Raw genomic sequence first — 24,008 nt, 5'->3', positions numbered from 1 at the left:
TATATATGTTTTTATTGTAAGCTGCTTAATGTTAAGTGGGGTATAAGTTTTTATAATAAATAAATTCAGATGAAAAACCACTCTCCCACAATCGCAAGACAAACTTACTTTCCATCCCCTACAGAGGCTGAACCTGGGCTAAAAAGGCCAGCTTTGAGGCCAGAAAGGCAAAGAGGAAGTTATTTGCACTGCTGCACTGGCAGGAGACAAAATGGCTGCCTCTCCCTTGTTTTTCTCTGAAACTCCCCCCCCCCCCCCCCCCCCAGCTCTCTTTAGTAGTGGCATAACAAGCAGTGATCCATAGTAACACTGTGCTTCCAAATGCTTTGCCAATGCTGGGCTGGATCATGGAAGTCTATCCTGGCATTACCCTTCCTCCCTGCCCTCCTGAGGTAATGCCCTTGGCAAGGGAGTTTCCGGAGCCCACACTACTTGCGCTCTTTCAAGCATGAGTTGAACTCTATGTGAGGCAGGAAATGCTTGTTACCATTTGCTGGAGACAGATAATACTGGTGAGCTGGTATCTTTTGTGGGGCACTGATCACAGCTTTTAGTCTCTGTCTCCATCTGCTGGTTAAGGGACATAATCCATGCATTTTGGATTGGTTGACAAAAAAAAAAAAAAAAAACAAGTTTGTGACATATGCTTCTTTCAAACTCTGAAGGTCAAACATTACAGCTCTTGCTACTTTTTGTTGTTATATACTTGTCTTACAAAGTTGGTATATTGACATTGCATTTAAAAATAAAAATAACCCCAAAGCAATTGCTGAATGTTTCAAACAGCTTTACAATCAAACAAAAAATGGTCTTTATATACATACATCAACCAAAGAATTGATGCTGCTTCTTGATCCTGAGGTACTAACGATCCAGTGACAGTATCCAGTGTCAGGCCCATCCACATTAATATCTGCTAAATGCTGTTGGAGGGCTAGTGGAAAAAAGCAGTTAGAGAAAGTAAACCAACTTTAGCCACATACAATATAAGCTACATGAGGGAAGGGAATCCAAGTTGCAAAGGGTGACAATTTTTTGTAGACTGCCTAAGTGAATGACAGCTACATGAAAGTAAGCACTTCCCAGTTACTCAGATTTCACTAAGTAGACTAATACATGCTAGACAACTTTAAAAATTAGAAGTGTACAAATAACAGTCACATCACGTGCAACAGGACCAAAAGCTGATTTCTAACATCCCAATTTACTTACAAGTTTTTCAGTTTCTTAACTGTCAAATTTCTGGGTTCTCAGGGTTGATGCCTTGGCAATTGATGCTACTTATGAGACTCTTATGACTGTCACCATGTGCCCAATATGTGTGCACATATTTCTCTGTGGCTTCCCAAACAGATATCTATAACTCAACTACTTAAAATAATGTAAGCACACAGAAATTTCTGACACCCATTATTTATCACATGCCATCCATTTAAATCTAAACAAATGCACAGGCAAGTAAAACATTCAGAAATCAAGTAATGAAAATCAAACATGTACAACAACAGGTGGTCATTTAGTGCCCGATATTCAGACTGCAGCAGTTAGCACGGCTAACTCCCATAGTCAGTGATCAGCCCGGATATTCAATGCCAGGCCGTTTCCAGTGACCGGCACTGGATATCCAGTTTATTTTTGGCCAGTTTGAACTTAATTGGCCAAACCAATATTCAGTGCTGGCCAGTTAAGTTGGAACCAGCCAAAGATATGGCTGCGTCAACAGGTGAAATATTTGGCTGCCAAACAGAGCTGGCTAGACCGGCTATGTCACACGACATAGCCAGTCATCCAGCTAGCTGCTAAGCGCTAATATTCAGTAAGAGATAGCTGGCTATCTCACGCTGAATATTAGTGCTTAGCCAGCTAAGTACAATTTAACCAGCCAGGTGCCATTCCTAGCAGGTTAAATGGTTTTGAATATCTGGGGGAGGGGTTTACCGTATATGCTGTTTAGGGAGGAGACTTATACAGAAAAACTATTGCTGTAAAATAAAGCTGTCCTGAACATCATTTGGAAATGCAGCCTAAAATTCCAAGAGTAAACCACTTTGTCCTATAAAATACAATGTAATCTTTTCCTAATGGGACCTCTGCTGTCTTAATGTTAAAACTGAATCCTTACGAAAGAGGAACTCTTGGAAAAACCCTCTCTCTATTCTTTAAAATAAGCTCACATATGTACATTTTTAACTACAATAGCCAAGCAATATAATAAAAGCTATTTGCCTGAGGAAATTTGCAGGGGGGGGGGGGGAATGAAAGCCATAAAAGTACTCCTGTGGCTGCCAGCCAGCCTGCCTGTGATGTCATCATTTGCTACCTACAGCTGTCCTCCATTCTCAGATCCCTCCTAACAAAGCTGCAGAAGGCCATTACCGTAAAAGATGTTGGGACAGATATGGAGCGAAGTGGCAGGAAAACAGTTGAGAGGTTAGGTAGAAGACATAGGAGAGGGAGCTGATGTTAGGTCACATAAGGGAATTTAAAAGCTTTTTTCTAATATAAAGTCTGTTTCATACATATAAAAAGGCTTTTATAAATTTGTGACTACATATGTGTAAACAGTACATGCATGGAAAAGTGTTTGCCCCTTTTTATGTGATCTGTCTGTGTGGGTGTTCCTGGAGGTGTAGTTTGGGCAGAACAAAAGTGGCATTAATATACATATGGGCTCCACAACTATTTTTTTTTCTCTGTTCTCTGGCTCTTCCTAACTTCCCTTTATTTATTTACTATAAGTTTTTATTACAAATATGAGAAAACGTACCAAATGTATCTGTATAAACCAGTATATTAGATAAATTTGGTATCGGTGGCAAAGTTCTCAATTGGTTCCAGGGATTCCTATCTTACAGGTCTTATCAAGTCAAAGTGAACTCCACTCTTTCACCACCTTGGAAACCTGTCTGTGGAGTACCGCAAGGTTCTCCTTTAAGTCCGACACTCTTCAACATTATGATGATTCCTCTCGCTACTGCATTATCCAAACATGGCCTCAATCCTTTTATTTATGCTGATGATATAACCATATCCATCCCTTTTAAGACCTCATTGACTGAAATTTCTGGCATAATCCAAACCAGTTTTTCAATTATGGAATCCTGGGCTAATGCGTTTCAATTTAAACTCAACAAGGATAAAACACAATGTATTGTTTTTTCTTCACAACATAACAAATCAATTCCCAAGGCATTGGTTACTCCTGCTTATACCCTCCCAATCTTGAGCAGTTTGAAAATTCTTGGGGTCACGTTGGACAGCCATCTGTCGCTTGATAGTCATGTTAAGCTGATTTAAAAAAAATGTTTTTATCATTGTGGAAGCTTAAACGCATCAAACAACTCCTGCCGAGAGATATTTTTCGAACCCTGATACATTCATTGGTCCTAAGCCACATCGATTACTGCAGTGGATTATTCGCTGGCTGTACACACTGTATCCTGAGGAAGCTCCAGACGGTTCAAAACACCGCGGCCAGGCTAAACTTTGGAAAAACTCACTTCGACAGTGCGCCTCTCCGTGACAGTCTTCACTGGCTGCCCATTAAAGACTGTACTGAATTCAAAATCTGCGCCTTACCACATAAAATCATTTACGGAGAAGCACCAGTTTACATGTGTGATTTGATAGATTTACCTCCCAGAAATTCATCGGTGTCATCTCGTACTTATCTTATTCTGCACTATCCTTCCTGCAGGAATCTAAAGTACAAGTCAATCTATGCTTCATCCTTTTCATACATCAGCCCACAATCCTGGAATGCCTTTCCGAGACAACAGAGAGACATCGGATCACCTAACATTTAAAAAATTACTAAAAACTTATTTGTTTAGTAAAGCCTATCCCAAAGCCCCCAGTGCTCTTTAAACCCCTATTTCCATTTGTCAGATTTCCCGCTTTTTTGCCGTTGTCTGCTTCCTTTTTGTTGCTCCCAATTTCCCATCTGTATTCTCTTATTTAGCTGCTTATATTCTGTATTTGTTACTTTTTATTTTACTATTATATCCTGTTGTATTATGTAATTTTATTGTAACTTTGTTAGCCACATTGAGCCTGCACATGCTGGGAAAATGTGGGATACAAGTGAACCAAATAAATAAATAAAACCAAGTACAACAGAAAAAACCATGAAAATCAGAGGAATCTTTTTAGTTTACGTTTCTTTTTCTATTATTTTGTGCTTTTTATAATTTTATTATGAACAGTTTTGATTGTATGAAAGGCAGAATATTAAGAAATAATAAACTAAACTTACTTTATAAAATATGAATGTACATACACACACACACACACACTTTTTCACCTGTTTCAGAACAAGTGTAAAGTGTATGTGCTGGCATTTGTGTGTTATTGAAGCTGGATCTGGGAGCATGTTTTATGTTTCAACGGTTTTTATTGATGACAAGTCAAAAAGTACAAATCCACCTTAACATGGCGGCATCAATGCAGTTTTACAGAACTCAACGAAGTAACATTTCAAGAATACAGCATTGCGTACAGTCATCAAATTTTTTATATATAACTTTTATCCCCTCCCCCTTTTTACTGTACTCTATATTTAACTTTTAATATTTTAACAATTATTATTGATGAGATCACATGGTAGACAATTCTGTATCCATCAGCATAAATCTAATAACAAATAATTCCGTCATATATTAATGAACCTAAAACTTCTATCATCCAATTCCCCCCCAAGCTTCCCCCCCTTCCTTTCTTTCTTAAGTATTCATGAATGTGGTCCTGTACTATTACCAGACAATTGCATAACCAATAAACTTTTTATATTAATCTCCAATAATTATGTCTCTTGTTTTACTCTGTGTATTATTGATTTGTTTATATATAAACGGTTTTTATTGATGGACATACTCCAGTTCAAGCATATGAAATGTTTACATTTTATATCTTTTCCAATATTTCTATATTAACAACATAACTTACAACATGCCTATCCCATCATTTTTTTAAAAACATTTACTGCCTCCCCCCTCCCCCCCCCTCCCTCCCCCCCTTCCAAGAAATGAGAAGCAACAACCTCTGAGTTTGAGCTTCATGATTCCTACTAACATTCTCGTCAAACCTTGCCTAGTCCTTAATTGCTTACACGTGGGCTTCTGGCTTCATTATATCGACCCCAGCCTGTTAAGTACAGCACTTCTGGCTTTGTGGGATATATTTTGTAAATAATGATTCCAAACGTTAAGAAATTTCTTTCTTCTCCTCAAGTTGTCATATGCTTCTCTTGCCTCCCACAACATTAGCTCATGTAGCTTATTCCTCCATAACCATACAGATGGTGGTTCTTCCTGCATCCAATGTCTCAATATACATTTTTTGCCCACTGCAAATGCTTTACATAAAAATACCTCCAAATTTTTATCCGATATCCCATATGCATTAGTTTTGTTCAAAAGTACTCCTCTCCAAGAGGGGTGTAACCTTTGTCCCAATAGTTGTTCTAAGTACTCCTGTATCGCTCTCCAGAATGTTTTTATTTTATCACACCACCAAAATGCATGCAAAAATGTGTTCTTCTCTCTGTGGCATTTAAGGCATTGAGAATCAGAGCTCCATCCCGCCCTTACAGCCTGAGATTGTGTTATATAGCCTCGGTGAATAACCCTGAATTGACTCTCTTGTAATTCTGCCCCCCCCATCTGCCCAGGTATGCTTCCAATTAGTTTTGCAAAATTTATTCCCTTCAGCTCATATCCCAAGTCTTTGCTCCATTTGTCTTTGAGCTTCTCATATGTTCTGGGTGGTCCAAGTGGGACCAGGGCTTTATGTAGGCTCGATATTGATACCTGTCCATGTGCGTCCCCTTCCAGGAATTCCCGCACCCTCTGACCCAGTTTTGTGTGGGAGCATGTTTTATAAAAAGGCACATATGCACCTATAAAACAGGTGCCTTTTTGGACTTCTCACACAGAAAGCGAATGCTACATACCTGTAGAAGGTATTCTCCGAGGACAGCAGGCTGATTGTTCTCACTGATGGGTGACGTCCACGGCAGCCCCTCCAATCGGAATCTTCACTAGCAAAGGCCTTTGCTAGTCCTCACGCGCCCATGCGCACCGCGCATGCGCGGCCGTCTTCCCGCCTGAAACCGGCTTGTGCCGGCCAGTCTCATATGTAGCAAGACAAAGACTAGGGAAGACACAACTCCAAAGGGGAGGCGGGCGGGTTTGTGAGAACAATCAGCCTGCTGTCCTCGGAGAATACCTTCTACAGGTATGTAGCATTCGCTTTCTCCGAGGACAAGCAGGCTGCTTGTTCTCACTGATGGGGTATCCCTAGCCCCCAGGCTCACTCAAAACAACAACCATGGTCAATTGGGCCTCGCAACGGCGAGGACATAACTGAGATTGACCTAAAAAATTTACCAACTAACTGAGAGTGCAGCCTGGAACAGAACAAACAGGGCCCTCGGGGGGTGGAGTTGGATCCTAAAGCCCAAACAGGTTCTGAAGAACTGACTGCCCGAACCGACTGTCGCGTCGGGTATCCTGCTGTAGGCAGTAATGAGATGTGAATGTGTGGACAGATGACCATGTCGCAGCTTTGCAGATCTCTTCAATGGTGGCTGACTTCAAGTGGGCTACCGACACAGCCATGGCTCTAACATTATGAGCCATGACATGACCCTCAAGAGCCAGCCCAGCCTGGGCGTAAGTGAAGGAAATGCAATCTGCTAGCCAATTGGATATGGTGCGTTTCCCCACAGCCACTCCCCTCCTATTGGGATCAAAAGAAACAAACAATTGGGCGGACTGTCTGTTGGGCTGTGTCCGCTCCAGGTAGAAGGCCAATGCTCTCTTGCAGTCCAATGTGTGCAGCTGACGTTCAGCAGGGCAGGAATGAGGACGGGGAAAGAATGTTGGCAAGACAATTGACTGGTTCAGATGGAACTCCGACACAACCTTTGGCAAGAACTTAGGGTGAGTGCGGAGGACTACTCTGTTATGATGAAATTTGGTGTAAGGGGCCTGGGCTACCAGGGCCTGAAGCTCACTGACTCTACGAGCTGAAGTAACTGCCACCAAGAAAATGACCTTCCAGGTCAAGTACTTCAGATGGCAGGAATTCAGTGGCTCAAAAGGAGGTTTCATCAGCTGAGTGAGAACGACATTGAGATCCCATGACACTGTAGGAGGCTTGACAGGGGGCTTTGACAAAAGCAAACCTCTCATGAAGCAAACAACTAAAGGCTGTCCTGAGATCGGCTTACCTTCCACACGGTAATGGTATGCACTGATTGCACTAAGGTGAACCCTTACAGAGTTGGTCTTAAGACCAGACTCAGACAGGTGCAGAAGGTATTCAAGCAGGGACTGTGTAGGACAAGAGCGAGGATCTAGGGCCTTGCTGTCACACCAGACGGCAAACCTCCTCCATAGAAAGAAGTAACTCCTCTTAGTGGAATCTTTCCTGGAAGCAAGCAAGATACGGGAGACACCCTCTGACAGACCCAAAGAGGCAAAGTCTACGCTCTCAACATCCAGGCCGTGAGAGCCAGGGACCGGAGGCTGGGATGCAGAAGCGCCCCTTCGTCCTGCGTGATGAGGGTCGGAAAACACTCCAATCTCCACGGTTCTTCGGAGGACAACTCCAGAAGAAGAGGGAACCAGATCTGACGCGGCCAAAAAGGAGCAATCAGAATCATGGTGCCTCGGTCTTGCTTGAGTTTCAACAAAGTCTTCCCCACCAGAGGTATGGGAGGATAAGCATACAGCAGACCCTCCCCCCAATCCAGGAGGAAGGCATCCGATGCCAGTCTGCCGTGGGCCTGAAGCCTGGAACAGAACTGAGGGACTTTGTGGTTGGCTCGAGATGCGAAGAGGTCTACCAAGGGGGTGCCCCACGCCTGGAAGATCTGTCGCACTACACGGGAATTGAGCGACCACTCGTGAGGTTGCATAATCCTGCTCAACCTGTCGGCCAGACTGTTGTTTACGCCTGCCAGATATGTGGCTTGGAGCACCATGCCATGACGGCGAGCCCAGAGCCACATGCTGACGGCTTCCTGACACAGGGGGCGAGATCCGGTGCCCCCCTGCTTGTTGACGTAGTACATGGCAACCTGGTTGTCTGTTTGAATTTGGATAATTTGGTGGGACAGCCGATCTCTGAAAGCCTTCAGAGCGTTCCAGATCGCTCGCAACTCCAGAATATTGATCTGCAGATCGCGTTCCTGGAGGGACCAGCTTCCTTGGGTGTGAAGCCCATCGACATGAGCTCCCCACCCCAGGAGAGACGCATCCGTGGTCCGCACTTTTTGTGGCTGAGGAATTTGGAAAGGACGTCCCAGAGTCAAATTGGACCAAATCGTCCACCAATACAGGGATTCGAGAAAACTCGTGGACAGGTGGACTACGTCTTCTAGATCCCCAGCAGCCTGGAACCACTGGGAAGCTAGGGTCCATTGAGCAGATCTCATGTGAAGGCGGGCCATGGGAGTCACATGGACTGTGGAGGCCATGTGGCCTAGCAATCTCAACATCTGCCGAGCTGTGATCTGTTGGGACGCTCGCACCCGCGAGACGAGGGACAACAAGTTGTTGGCTCTCGTCTCTGGGAGATAGGCGCGAGCCGTCCGAGAATCCAGCAGAGCTCCTATGAATTCGAGTCTCTGTACTGGGAGAAGATGGGACTTTGGATAATTTATCACAAACCCCAGTAGCTCCAGGAGGCGAATAGTCATCTGCATGGACTGCAGGGCTCCTGCCTCGGATGTGTTCTTCACCAGCCAATCGTCGAGATATGGGAACACGTGCACCCCCAGCCTGCGAAGTGCCGCTGCTACTACAGCCAAGCACTTTGTGAACACTCTGGGCGCAGAGGCGAGCCCAAAGGGTAGCACACAGTACTGGAAGTGACGTGTGCCCAGCTGAAATCGCAGATACTGTCTGTGAGCTGGCAGTATCGGGATGTGTGTGTAGGCATCCTTCAAGTCCAGAGAGCATAGCCAATCGTTTTCCTGAATCATGGGAAGGAGGGTGCCCAGGGAAAGCATCCTGAACTTTTCTTTGACCAGATAATTGTTCAGGGCCCTTAGGTCTAGGATGGGACTCATCCCCCCTGTTTTCTTTTCCACAAGGAAGTACCTGGAATAGAATCCCAGCCCTTCTTGCCCGGATGGCACGGGCTCGACCGCATTGGCGCTGAGAAGGGCGGAGAGTTCCTCTGCAAGTACCTGCTTGTGCTGGAAGCTGTAAGACTGAGCTCCTGGTGGACAATTTGGAGGTTTTGAGGCCAAATTGAGGGTGTATCCTTGCCGGACTATTTGGAGAACCCACTGATCGGAGGTTATGAGAGGCCACCTTTGGTGAAAAGCTTTCAACCTCCCTCCGACTGGCAGGTCGCCCGGCACTGACACTTGGATGTGGGCTATGCTCTGCTGGAGCCAGTCAAAAGCCCGTCCCTTGCTTTTGCTGGGGAGCCGAGGGGCCTTGCTGAGGCGCACGCTGCTGACGAGAGCGAGCGCGCTGGGGCTTAGCCTGGGCCGCAGGCTGTCGAGAAGGAGGATTGTACCTACGCTTGCCAGAAGAGTAGGGAACAGTCTTCCTTCCCCCCAAAAATCTTCTACCTGTAGAGGTAGAGGCTGAAGGCTGCCGGCGGGAGAACTTGTCGAATGCGGTATCCCGCTGGTGGAGCTGCTCTACCACCTGTTCGACTTTCTCTCCAAAAATGTTATCCGCACGGCAAGGCGAGTCCGCAATCCGCTGCTGGATTCTATTCTCCAGGTCGGAGGCACGCAGCCATGAGAGCCTGCGCATCACCACACCTTGAGCAGCGGCCCTGGACGCAACATCAAAGGTGTCATACACCCCTCTGGCCAGGAATTTTCTGCACGCCTTCAGCTGCCTGACCACCTCCTGAAATGGCTTGGCTTGCTCAGGGGGAAGCGCATCAACCAAGCCCGCCAACTGCCGCACATTGTTCCGCATGTGTATGCTCGTGTAGAGCTGGTAAGACTGGATTTTGGCCACGAGCATAGAAGAATGGTAGGCCTTCCTCCCAAAGGAGTCTAAGGTTCTAGAGTCCTTGCCCGGGGGCGCCAAAGCATGCTCCCTAGAACTCTTAGCCTTCTTTAGGGCCAGATCCACAACTCCAGAATCATGAGGCAACTGAATGCGCATCAGATCTGGGTCCCCATGGATCCGGTACTGGGACTCGATCTTCTTGGGGATGTGGGGATTAGTTAAAGGCTTGGTCCAGTTCGCAAGCAATGTCTTTTTTAGGACATGGTGCAAGGGAACAGTGGACGCTTCCTTAGGTGGAGAAGGATAGTCCAGGAGCTCAAACATTTCAGCCCTGGGCTCGTCCTCCACAACCACCGGGAAGGGGATGGCCGTAGACATCTCCCGGACAAAGGAAGCGAAAGACAGACTCTCAGGAGGGGAAAGCTGTCTTTCAGGAGAGGGAGTGGGATCGGAAGGAAGACCCTCAGACTCCTCGTCAGAGAAATATCTGGGGTCTTCTTCCTCTTCCCACGAGGCCTCACCCTCGGTGTCAGACACAAGTTCACGGACCTGTGTCTGCAACCGTGCCCGACTCGACTCCGTGGAGCCACGTCCACGATGGGGGCGTCGAGAGGTAGACTCCCTCGCCCGCATCGGCGAAGCTCCCTCCGCCGACGTAGTCGGGGAGCCTTCCTGGGAGGCGACGGCAGCCGGTACCGCACGCGGCACCGACGCCGGAGACCTCACCTCGGGCGATGGGCCAGCCGGCGCCACGCTCAACGGTACCGGTGGCGCAAGCACCGCCGGTACCGGAGGGGTAGGGCGCAGCAGCTCTCCCAGAATCTCTGGGAGAACGGCCCGGAGGCTCTCGTTCAGAGCGGCTGCAGAGAAAGGCATGGAGGTCGATGCAGGCGTCGACGCCAGAACCTGTTCCGGGCGTGGAGGCTGTTCCGGGCTGTCCAGAGTGGAGCGCATCGACACCTCCTTAACAGAGGGTGAGCGGTCCTCTCGGTGCCGATGCCTGCTGGGTGCCGACTCCTTCGGCGACCCAGAGCTCTCGGTACCGACATGGGAAGGGGACCGGTGACGATGCTTCTTCGACTTCTTGGGGCGAAGCATGTCACCGGAGCTTCCCGGTACCGACGAGGAGGACGTAGAATCCAGCCGTCGCTTCCTCGGGGCCGAGATCGAAGAAGGTCGGTCTCGGGGGGGCTGTACCGCAGGAGCCCTCAGGGTAGGGGGAGACCCACCCGAAGGCTCACCGCCACCAGCAGGGGAATGGACAGCCCTCACCTGCACTCCAGACGAAGCACCACCGTCCGATGACATCAGCAGACGAGGTCCCGGTACCACCGACGTCGATGCAGCTGTCCGATGTCTCGGCGCCGATGCAGAGGGCCGATGCCTCGATGCACTCGATGTACTGGCCGCCGAGGTTGAAGGTCTGGACGCTGAAGACGTCGATGCACTCGATACCCCCGGTGCCGATGCCGACGAAGAGCCCGAGAACAAAATGTTCCACTGGGCTAACCTCGCTACCTGAGTCCGCCTTTGCAAAAGGGAACACAGACTACAGGCCTGAGGGCGGTGCCCAGCCCCCAGACACTGAAGACACGACGCGTGCCTGTCAGTGAGCGAGATTACCCGGGCGCACTGGGTGCACTTCTTGAAGCCGCTGGAAGGCTTCGATGTCATGGGCGGAAAAATCACGCCGGCGAAATCGAAAGACGAAATGGCGAAATTTGGCACAGAAAAAAGGGAAATTTCGACCGGGGCCTAAGTAAGGCCTACCCCGACGATGAAAGAAAACTTAACGGGGCGAAAAAACTCGAAGTAGAGGAAGGGAAAAACCAAAAATGGTTAATCCAAACACTTTCTGGATTTCTCACAGAAAATAGTCGAAAAACGACGCGCGAGGCCAACTTTTCGGGGCACGAACGGTAAAGCACAACCGTACCGAGCGCGGAGAAAAGAAGACTGGCCGGCACAAGCCGGTTTCGGGCGGGAAGACGGCCGCGCATGCGCGGTGCGCATTGGCGCGCGAGGACTAGCAAAGGCCTTTGCTAGTGAAGATTCCGATTGGAGGGGCTGCCATGGACGTCACCCATCAGTGAGAACAAGCAGCCTGCTTGTCCTCGGAGAAGTCCTGTTATAGAGTTACCCAATAAGGGGTCCTAGGATTAGAAGGTAAGAAGGTGCCAGCTTAGGTACTACTTTAAAAAGAAAGAAAGGTAGGTACTTTTCTTTATAAAATGCCAGTATAAGTGGCAGGTGGCAGGCAAGGATATTTGCATCAGCCCTAGGGTGAGCATAAATGTCCACACCAATATTTGTCATGTTCACGCATAAATTTATAGTATTTTATAATCTGCAAGCATACTTGTGTGCTCTACCCAAGGTCCACTCCTGTGCACACCTACCAAAAAGCTATGCACCATCATGTCATGGCTTGGGGGTGATAGTGTCTGATGACCTTAAGGTGGCCAAACTGGTAGAAAAAGCAACACTCAAAGCCAGAAGGGTGCTCGGGTGCATAAGGAAAGGGATAAACAGCAAGAAAAAAAAAAAAAAAAAAAAGAGGCAATAGTGCTCTTGTACAAGTCTCTGATGAGGCCCCATTTAGAATACTGTGTGCAATTCTGGAGACCGCACCGATATAAACAGGATGGAGTCGGTCCAGAGGGTGGCTACAAAACTGGTCAGCGGTCTTGGTCATAAAACATATAGGGACAGGCTCATGAACCTCAACCTGTACATGCTGGAAGACAGGCGGGAGAGAAGGGATATGATAGAGACATTTAAATACCTCAGTGGCAATGTACAGAAGGTGAGCCTTTTTCAAATGAAGGAAACCTCTGGAACGAGAGGGCATAAGATGAAGTTAAGAGAAAATAGGCTTAGGACAAATCTGAGGAAATACTCTTTTACGGAAAGGGTGGTGGATGCATGGCATGGCCTCCCGGTGGAGGTCACAGAGATGAAGACTGTCAGAGTTTAAAAAGGCGTGGGACAGACACATGGGATCTCTTAGTAAAAGGAGGAGTTAGTGGTTACTGAGGACGGGCAGACTAGATGGGCTATACATGATCTGCCATCATGTTTCTTTATATTTTTCAAGTACTTGGTACTGTGTAAGGAGTCATTTAACATGGAGGTTGCCCAAGCCACACATAAAATTATTAAAATATCCCAAAATGGGTGCAAACCACTTAAATCATGTGTCCCCTTGTAGAATCACTCTCTAATGTGTATAGATGATTGGATCTCAAACAGGCAGATTTGACTTTGTCTACTGTCACTGAGTAAAATGGGACCCTGTGCTAAAATAGCACAACTTGTGGTCAAAATAAAATCTTAACAGTAGCCCACATTGATAACTTCCCCCCTTACTGTGCTCCTTAAAAATCTGTCTATAACTTTCTGGCTATCACTGATACAGCCTGTCCCCATCAACTTTCTTAAAGAGACAAGTTTATTAAAAAAAGAAAAAAAAAACTACAAAAAGTAAAATAAATGAAAAGTATAACAACTGGTTACTGTGTTTGTCTTTCGTAGACAAAAAGGAAGTGGAACAGTGGAGTCGGTGGAAGGGGCAGGAGCGCCAGGAGTAGAGAGGCTGAATTAGGAAAAGACTGTTCTCTGCTTCATTCCAGGCTCAGCCCCTCCTCCCCTGTTCCTTGTAGGCTGCCCAGAAAGGAAAGGCTGAAGCAGAATCTCCCTGATGCTCTCGAGCCTGAAAAGAATGTAGAATTGAATTCCAGGCCATTCCCCCGGAAATTAAACCCTGTACTAAGTACCTGTGGACTTTACAGCTGCTTTTTCTGTGGGCAGAGCAAAATGGTGAAAAATGTAGTATGCAGATCTGAAAACATCAATCCTCTAATGCCTCCAGGAAACACCTCATATGAACCCTACATGCAATTTTTAGCAGTTCTGAAGGCAATTTTCTGTCAGGCCAATGTGTCCAGATAATGGTTTTGAAAATTATTTTCTGATTAAGCAATTAGTAGAACTAGTAAAGAAACCTTTCCCTGTATACTGTATGACCTCCTGCCACACCCACTCCCCTCCAGAAGTACTTGAACCAAAGGATGTTTATATTCCTAACAGCCAATTTCTCAGATATTATTACGTTTTGTTAGAACTGACTTGTTTAAAGCTCATTTAGATCTTAAAACATTGTATAGCAGTAATTCCTAAACCTGTCTCAGAGGAACCCCAACCAGTCAGGTTTACAGGATATCCACAATGAATTTTAATGGGATCGATTTGCATACACTGTCTCTTTGTTATGCAAATCTCTCATGCATATTCATTGTAGACATTCTGAAAACCTGACTGGCTAGGATTTCCCCAGTTCAGGTTTTGGAACCTCTGCTATAAAGAAAGGAAAGAAATCAGATATATTTTTCTTTTCAACAGAACTAATTTGAAGTGGTAGTGTTAAACTAGCAAAATGCCATTAACCTATAAAAAGCAGATCAAGAAAGAGGCTGGAGATGGATTTAATTGCTGTAGTTAATTTTGGGTTAGAACTACTGTCAGATGTGTAGGACTCAATCCACAGTTATATGTCTACAAATGCTATTAAAATGAATTTACCCACACTGAAGGGAGGCAGCTTGTTTTGGTTTTGCAATTTCTTCAGCACATCAGAATGGTCTCTCCTTTGAGCAGCCCTCTGCCCTTTATTCAGCTTGGTCCCTGCTGGTTAGTATTTGATCACAAGAACAACCCAAGTAGGGAGCTGAGAAATTAAAAAAGGGATGAGGCCCCACAAATTCAATTTGCACTGTGAACCTCACCTCATGTCATGGATTCCATCAACCAAGTATAAAGACATCAAGGGCCAGATTCAGTAAATGGTGCTAAAAAATTGGTGCTTAGCGCTACTCTATAAAAGATGCTCCTGGCTGAGTGCCCTTTACAGAACAGCGTGCAGCACTGATCCCTGCGCCCAATTTTGGGTGCGAGGACTTTTCCTGCCAAAACTAGGTGTAAATCCTGGAGTGCAAGTTTGCATCTCCAGAATTTTTGCATCCCGAGAATTCTATAAACACTGAGCTCAAATTTTCAAAATGCCCTAGACACACCCATGCCCCTCTTCTAGGTTGCATGCTATGGATTTGGGCATCCAGTGTTAGAGAATAGCACCCAGGTAGATATGCGCACAACTCCTAATTAGTGCAAATTAATGTTAATTGATTGTTAGCATCCAATTATTGCTTGTTAATGGTTTAAGTTACATGCACATCTCTGGATCATGCCCATATTTCAGCTACCTTTCTAGAATCTGGGGGCAAATCATTATATTCATTGTTTAAACTGTATCCGCCACCTACCACACAAAGGGTTAAAAATAGTTCTCCGAAAGGCAGAGAACAATTTTTTGGAAAGAGGCTTAGAAGGGTATTTCCAAAGCACTTAGACTTACAAAAAGTTACATGGAACTTTGTGTAAGTGCTTTGAAAATGAGCCCTTTATTATCCAAAGGACAACAGGGAAGCAGATGATTAAGTTTAAAGCTTACCCATAAATCCTCCGTTGGCAATGCTGATATATTCTTTGTTTTTCTGTAACAAGAATACATTTGAAAACATAACTGAGTGCTCAAAGGTATGTTTTAAAGAAATATTAAAATAAAAATCTAAGAAATGCATCTGCTGCTTTGAGATTCTTGCTGCTGCCATCCCTTGTTTTAAGATATAAGTATCTTAAGACTTGAGATGAAAGTCCATTCCTCGGGTCAGTAGCGCAGCCAGGAACATTTTACAGGTGGTGTGTCTCCTCCCGCCTTCCTGCGCTGCCGCTCTCCCCCACCACTGCCACCCCCACCTTAAAATCCTCTCTGTGTCTTAACCCGGCAGTGGCACTCATAGGCTGCCTGTGTCCTGCTCCGGGATTTCCTCCCTGAAGAGTCCTGCCCCTGAGGGGAAGGATGGCTCAAGGAGGAGTCCCAGAGCAGGCCGCAGGCAACCTATGAATGCCACTGCCAGGTGAAGACACTGAGAGGATTTTAAGGCGGGTGGACCGGGTCTGACAGGAGGTGCGTACATCTTGACTCACCAACCCTAAATATGCCACTGCCTCAGGCAGCACAGAAGCGTGACTGCTGGAGTAGTTCCCATAGAGTTGTTCTAAAGCACGTTAACACATCAATTTGACTTGACCTCAAAGTTCATCTTGAAACTCATACATTAACTATGTAGAAAGTATTGTTTCCTAAGCTTTTCTGTGAAGTACTGTGCCATGAACAAATCTTTAAAATTACTATATCATATTTAAAAGTGGATATGCCTAACAGCCAGAATCATTATTCTTGATTCACAGGACAATGGTGCCTGTGTTATCTGTTTCTCCCTCAGCATTACTGTAGGTGATAACAGTGACACAATCTTCTCTCTAATGAGAGGTAGGGCCCCTGGTTTTGTTATTCCACATGCTGCTGCCACGGCTGAAGAACTGACCCATTCCTGCAAAATCCCAGAAAATATGGGCCACCACTTAATGGGCACTCAATGCCCTAATTACCCTGCCACTCCCCACTGAACCCTCTCCCCCTGTGCTTTCTCTTCCACTACCTCTTGCTGTCTCCACAGCCATCCTGACACTTCTGCTTGCTGTTTGTTTGGGTTTCTTTTTAGCTGCTGCTACTGTCTAAAGTTAATAGAGTTTTATTCATTCTAATCTATATGCTTAGCACTGGCAAAGTCAAAGAGGGAAGGGAGATCTGAGGAAGGCTTTTACCTACAGACAGGCTGATTATTGGAAGGAAGGAAGGGTTGGAGACTGGCATGAGGAGGGAGTGGAGACTTGAAAATCATTGTAACTCCTGCTGCAGAATCCATGTGGGAGCAGCCACAGAAAACTGGAGACCACAATCTTAGTTACCTGTAAAAAGTGTGCCAGGACCATATTCATGTACATGTCTTCCTCCTCTCGACCACTCCCCATAAAGCACAGGTGCTCCCCACCTGCTATGGAACCAGACTCTATGGATTGCTTCTGTGCTTCCAACAGGGATTTCACAGAGAGAGCAAACTCCCCAGGATTCTGGAGCATCTATGCCAAAAACAAGACAAAACACACACTGATGGGTAGGGTGGCAGGAGAGAGGGACAGGACTAGCGAAGCTTCTCTATAAAGTTGTACATTAGGAAGCAAATTCAAAATAACTATTTCATACCTAAAAGTGTATATGCCCCTAACAGCTAGCATCATTATTTTTGATTGACAGGACAATAGTACCTGTGTTGTCTATTTCTCGTTCAGTTCTCTTGTCATTAGGTACTTGTTGGCTTATACTAACCAGATCTGAATCCAAATGAAATGCTGTTGACAGGTGTCCAGAATTGTATTGTTCAGCAGGGCGACAATCCACTACAAAAAAGCGCACTCCTTCCTGAAAAGAAAAACAGAATACTTGATATTTTACATAGGTGCTGAACCTGTCAGCTTGCACCAATGCAAGCTGCAGTTAGCTGTTTTCAAAAAGTGGTTTTTTTTTAACTGAAAAAAAAGTGGAACAGATGGAATTTTGAAATGCAGAACTTAGCTGCTACTTAAAAAAAAAAAAAAAAACAGTACATATATGGAGACTTAATTTCCTTGTACTATCAAAGAAGCGAGTACCATACCGGCCTATTGGGAGTTACACTATATCTGACGTACACATGTTCAGCTATTTCCCATTGAAGGAGTAGGGACTAGATTCAGTAAATTGCACTCAAAAATTGGCGCTCAATGCCATCCTATAATGGGCACTCAAAGTAAGTGTCCTTATAGAACAGCATTAAGTGCCGATTTTAGCACCCAAATTTGGGTGAAAACCATGTGTAATTCCCGGTGCCCAATTTGGGTATACCTCCCCGGTATTCTGTAGCACTATGTGCAAATCTAAGAAAAATCCCTGATCCACCCATGCACCTCCTACGGCCACACCCTCTTTTGAGTTGCGCACTATGGGATTTGAGTGCACATTGCTAAAGAATAGTGCATAGCAAGATGTGCGTTCAAGTTCAAATTGGTGCCAGTTAGCACCCAATTATTGGCACTAATTGGCTCATTAGCCAATTTAGTTGGGTGCATATCTTGGATCAGCGCCCAAATATGGGCACCACATATAGGATCTAGGGGTAGCCATGTAATATAATATTTAATCTACTAAAGACTATTAAGTGTTTCGGAGGTTCCCACTTCTATTACTTTACTTACCCCTTGTTGCTGATTTGCTTGAAGAATCTCGGATACCGAAATTGGCATACAAAGGGCCTGGCTCAGATCTGTGTCATCGTCTTTGAGTCCTAGCAAGCTACTGCCAAACAAACTGTGATTGCCCTGTTGGTAGAGTAGAAGAGCAACCCATCATTTACTCTCAGTTGTCAGATCATTTTTGGAAAGTAAAGAAAAACAGAGAAGCATGCCACATCTCAAAAGGAGACTCTTGACTAAAGAAAAACAAGCATATCTGAGAATGTTCTAGTGGAGTTGAAGTAAGGTGAAAATACACCTGCCTCTATCGTTTGGCACAAACAATCACCAACATGAGAAGGCAGAAGTTCCTGGAGTGAAAAGCTCCTTCTTTCAATACCTTCCTGAAAGATGCTGGAGTTCTACTGCAATAATACTGAGTCAGAGAAAAAAGGTCTTCCATATCCTCAACTTGTAAACTGGATGGAGAACTTTCCAGGGACTCTGAAACCGAAAAAAGGATCATAATGAAATCCTAGGAAGTTAAAAGCAATATTAATACAGTAAACACTCTTTGCTGAAAACCATAAAAACCATCACCAACCATCTAACTTTCAGGAAATCACTAAAGACCATGTTATTCGGAAATGCTTATCCCACAGCCTCTGCATGTGTCTCCACTGTTGGATGCGCATTGATCTAGAGACATTTTGTACACATTCCAACTTCCCTCTTGGTTTCCCTACTCCTTCTGTCAATTACTACTCTTCCCTATTATCTCTTGTAGATTTTCCTGCTGTATTAGCTTCATTTTACTGCACTGGCGTTTGCCTCCATGGTGCGCTGTAAGCCACATTGGGCCTGACACTATTGGGAAACTGTGGGGTACAAATGAGATAATAAATAAATAAATCACAATAAATCATGATCAAAATGGCCCATCCAGGCAGACCTGTTGAGATTCATCCAATTTGGGGAGGCAATACAATCCAACAACCAACCCAAAACCAAAAGACAGCCAGCATGGTTAAAAAGTGAGGTAACGGAAGCTATTAGAGCTAAAAGAAAAGCCTTCAGAACATGGAAGGAACCAACTGAAAATAATAAGCAGCAGCATAAGGAATGTCAAGTCAAATGCAAAATCCTGATAAGGAAGGCAAAGAGGGACTTTGAAAAAAAAGATTGCGTTGAGGCAAAAATACATAATAAAAACTTTTTTAGGTATATTAAAGATGACCGAGGGGTAAAAGGGGAACTCAGGGTAGACAAGGCCACAGCGGAGAGATTAAACATTTTTTGCTTCAGTCTTCACCAAAGAAGATGTGGGAGAGATACTGGTGCCAGAAATGGTATTAAATGCTGACAAGTCAGAGAAACTGAATCAAATCTCTGTAAACCTGGAAGATGTAATGGTGCAATTTGACAAACTGAAGAGTAGCAAATCGCCAGGACTGGAAGGTATACATTCCAGAGTATTGATAGAAATTAAAAATTAACTTGCAGAACTATTGTTAGTAATATGTAATTTATCTTTAAAATCAAGCATGGTACCGGAAGATTGAAAGGTGGTCAATGTAACGCCGATTTTTTTAAAGGGTTCCAGAGGTGATCCGGAAAATTACAGACCAGTGAGCCTGACGTCAGTGCCAGGCAAAATGGTAGAGACTTTTGTAAAGAACAAAATTATAAAGCATATTCAAAAGCATGGATTAATGAGACAAAGCAAACATGGATTTAGTGAAGGGAAATCTTGCCTTGCTGATCTACTACATTTCTTTGAAGGGATGAACGAACATGTGCATGAAGGTGAGCTGGTTGATATTGTGTATCTGGATTTTCAAAAGGCATTTGACAAAGTATTTCATGAAAGTCTCCAGAGGAAACTGGAAAGTCATGGGATAAGAGGTAGTGTTCTACTGTGGATTAAAAACTTGTTAAAGGATAGAAAACCAAGTGTAGGGTTAGATGGTCAGTATTCTCAATAGAGAAGGGTAGATAGTGGAGTTCCACAGGGATCTCTGTTGGGACCACTGCTTTTTAACATATTTATAAATGATCTAGATATGGGAATAACTAGTGAGGTAATTAAATTTGCCGATGACACAAAGTTATTCAAAGTAGTTAAATCGCAAGAGAATTGTGAAAAATTGCAAGATGACCTTACAAGACTGGGAGAATGGACATTCAAATGGCAGATGTTTAATGTCTGCAAGTGCAAAGTGATGCAAGTGGGAAAGAGGATCCCGAACTATAGCTACATGATGCAAAGTTCCACATTAGGAATCACCGACCAGGAAAAGGATCTAGGAGTCATCGTTGACGATACTTTGAAATCCTCTGCTCAGTGTGCTGCGGCGGCAAACAAAGCAAATAGAATGTTAGGTATTATTAGGAAAAGAATGGAAAATAAGAACTAGGATGTTATAATGCCTTTGTATTGCTCCATGGTGCGACCACACCTTGAATACCATGTGCAATTCTGGTCACCACATCTCAAAAAAGATATCGTGGAATTAGAAAGGTACACAGAAAGGCGACGAAAATGATAAAGGGAATGGTACGACTTCCCTATGAGGAAAGGCTGAAATGGCTTGGGCTCTTCAGCTTGGAGAAAAGATGGCTAAGGGGAGATATGATAAGAGGTATATAAAATACTAAGTGGAGTGGAACGGGTAGACGTGAATCGCTTGTTTACTCTTTCCAAAAAATACTAGAACTAGGGGGGAACGCAATGAAGCTACAAAGTAGTAAATTTAAAATGAATCAGAGAAAGTCTTCCTTCACTCAGCGTGTAAACAAACTCTGGAATCTGTTGCCAGAGAATGTAGTAAAAGCGGTTAGCTTAGTGGGATTTAAAAAAAAGGTTTGGATAGCTTCCTAAAATAAAAGTCCATAAGCCATTATTAAAATGGACTTGGGAAAATCCACTGCTTATTTCTTGGATAAGCAGCTTAAAATGTATTGTACTGTTTTGGGATCTTGCCAGGTATTTGTGACCTGGACTAGCCACTGTTGGAAACAGGATACTGGGCTTGATGGACCTTCGGTCTGTCCCAGTATGGCAACACTTATGTACTTATTCCTACCCATGTCTTTTACCAGACTTCTCAAACCCTCATTCTGCTCTGTCCTCTGTATCTACCAAAATTCTATTACAGCGCTAACTCCTCTAACAGACCATTTCAGGCCTGATCATCTTCAACATTGCTTCGTTATGCTATATACACCCAGACCCCCTTCTATATCTCCTAAGTTAGGTGTTATAAAGCAGCACAGAGAAACTGAACTATTTGCATTTGCCCGATCTTGGTAGCTGATGTTTTCTTTTTTTTTTCTTCCATATTTTATTTAGAATACCAACAAGAAGCATGTTATACAACTTAAGCAATGATACAATTGTTTGTTTTTTCATAGTTCCAATCCCCCAAATAAAATCCCCTCCCCCTCCACAACCCAACTTGAACTGCAATGCAAGGATTTCAACAGTGGTGACTAACCAAAAAAAGTAAACTATTATAATAACAAAGTCTTTCATATCGAAATATCTCGCCATTGCATATAGGGTGTCCATATTTTTGAGAACTGCAATAGATATCCATGTTTTTTTAGTTATGAACTTAGACATAAGACAACAATAATCCACTTTGTTGAAAACCTGAGCTACTGAGGGTACTATAGTTTGTTTCCAATGCTTTGCCACTAATATCCAAGCAGCTGTGTAAACATGAGATTAAAAACTGGTGAAGCTGCCTCTTGATTCCCAACTGCCGTACATTCAATAGGTAGGTATCTGGTTTAATAGAGGGAAGCCCTGGAGAGCACTGAAGTTGAGAATGAAGAGCAGTCCAAAAGTTTTGGATTTTAGGACATGCCCACCATATGTGCCAAAAAATACCTAGACTCCCGCACATTGACGCCAGCAAGCTGTTGATCCCGTCTTAAATATTTGTGACAGTCTATGAGATGATACCACTGATACAACATATTATATCCATTTTCCACTAAAAGTGTGGCAACTGAGATTCTCAACAAGTATTTAAATATTTTTGCCCATTGTGATGGTTCATATATACATGATAACATTGATTCCCACTTTTTTTGATAGGGAAGTAGTGGTTGAGAACTATGTAACAAAGCTTGATAAATTCTGGAGATCCCTCCTCTGGCAATACTTGATTGCAGTGCACATTCAAGTTCTGTTTCTACCAACATTAACTCAGATTTAGTTCTGTGATGAATAAAGTCTTATTTGCTAATAATAATGAAAATCTCTAATAAACCATATTCCTCTTTCAGTACTTCAAAAGGTAATGCATTCCCCATCCTCCCAGAACTGAAGGATAGATGATGTTTTCTAATTAATTAAAAACAAATGGTTTACGGTTACACTATAACTACTTTCATTAAAACAATTACTTATATAAAACTTTTGAAATCCCAATATTATTTGCATTATGATTGCGGAGGCACACTGCTCACAATGCACAAATTTTAATTCAGTGTATAAGAAGTTGCACAAAAGAAATTATTTGTGCACACAGTCTATCAAAAATTAAAGGAACAGACTTATTGGAAGACTGAACCTGTTGTATAGCTGTCATCAATGACTAACTGCCATTCCATGCAAATTAACCCAATGCCTTCTTGGAAGTACACTGCAATTGCACCACTGCTGATATGAGCTGAACTGCTATTCTGTGCAGCTTACCCAGTACATCAGTACCATTTTCTTGCCACCCAGCATCCTCTACATTTATGTTTCAACGTTTTTATTGATGATGAATCAACATAGTTAATCAACATGTCCATTATACTTAGGCTTAATAACAGCACACACCAAGTAAACATCTTAAGAGCATAATAATTAATTTAGCATCATATTTTGTTTCCCCCCACATTTCCCTCCCCATCCTAGCGTCTCTCTTACACCCTCCCCACCCTCCAGATTCTGAATGAAACAATCACTAGTAATGCTTCAAACTGGTGTAATCACTATCACAAAAGAATTAGTACATCAAATACAGTAGATCTTTACCCTGACCTAAGTACCCAATCCCCCTCCTTTCCCCTACCCTATCACTAACCCCCCTTCCCTCCCCTACTCAATCCAATAACATACACAGTGTGCAACTACAATTATCCTTTTTATTGTTATAAAGTATTGAGAATAAGACTTCTCCCTCTCTGGGTCATTCCATCCAAAATACACCCCCAAATTTTGAGAAAGCGCACTTTTCGTTTGCAAGAGCCCTTCACTTCTCTCGCCTCCCAGGCCAATAATTGATGCACTTGATTACGCCAGTGCCAAAATGTCGGTGGATTGGCAGAGGTCCAGTGCTGCATTATACATTTTCTCGCAACCAAACACACTTTATGACATAACATTATCCTGTCTGCTTTAAGTCTTGAGTATGTTCCTTGTATGTCTAATATTAACTGCAACGGATTAAATTCAATTCTGCTATTCATTATGCAAGACAGGAATTAGATTTGCCTCCAGTATCTCTGTATTAATGCACAGTCCCAAAGCGCGTGATATAATGTATTATCAAACCTGTTGCATTTCAAACAGGTAGCTGACCGGATTCCCCCCGACCTATACAATTGAACCTGGGTGAAGTAGGCTCTATGTATCACTCTATACGCACATTCTCTAAGGCCTGCTCCTCCTATGACACGGGGGATACCTTTTATATGCGCTGCTATATCCCATGATTCCAATTCCCTTCCCACATCTCTCTCCCATCGTTGTCGAAGCTGAGCCAGCTCCTTCCCAGGCACCAATCCCCACAGTTTCAAGTGTTTAAGAAGGAGATAGAGCAGCTTTTAAACTAGAAATGGGGGGAAGGCCGA

General features: G+C 44.1%; 1 protein-coding gene across 2 annotated transcripts in view; it reads right to left on the bottom strand.

Annotated features, from left to right (window-relative positions):
* TBC1D23 (TBC1 domain family member 23) overlaps positions 1-24,008 on the bottom strand; it is a 111,001-nt gene that overhangs the window by 40,797 nt on the left and 46,196 nt on the right. For both annotated transcript variants that reach the window (XM_030204069.1, XM_030204070.1), the window contains exons 8-13: positions 18,556-18,659; positions 18,180-18,302; positions 17,275-17,367; positions 16,857-17,027; positions 15,496-15,538; positions 825-934 (exon numbers count right to left, since the gene is read on the bottom strand). In XM_030204069.1, the coding sequence (XP_030059929.1) occupies positions 825-934; positions 15,496-15,538; positions 16,857-17,027; positions 17,275-17,367; positions 18,180-18,302; positions 18,556-18,659 (644 nt within the window). The remainder of the gene's footprint in view (positions 1-824; positions 935-15,495; positions 15,539-16,856; positions 17,028-17,274; positions 17,368-18,179; positions 18,303-18,555; positions 18,660-24,008) is intronic.

The sequence above is a fragment of the Microcaecilia unicolor genome, chromosome 5, assembly GCF_901765095.1.
Source record: "Microcaecilia unicolor chromosome 5, aMicUni1.1, whole genome shotgun sequence".
NCBI classification, from domain to species: domain Eukaryota; kingdom Metazoa; phylum Chordata; class Amphibia; order Gymnophiona; family Siphonopidae; genus Microcaecilia; species Microcaecilia unicolor.
Note: the sequence above shows the minus strand (reverse complement) of the source record. Positions and strands in the feature narration are given on the sequence as shown.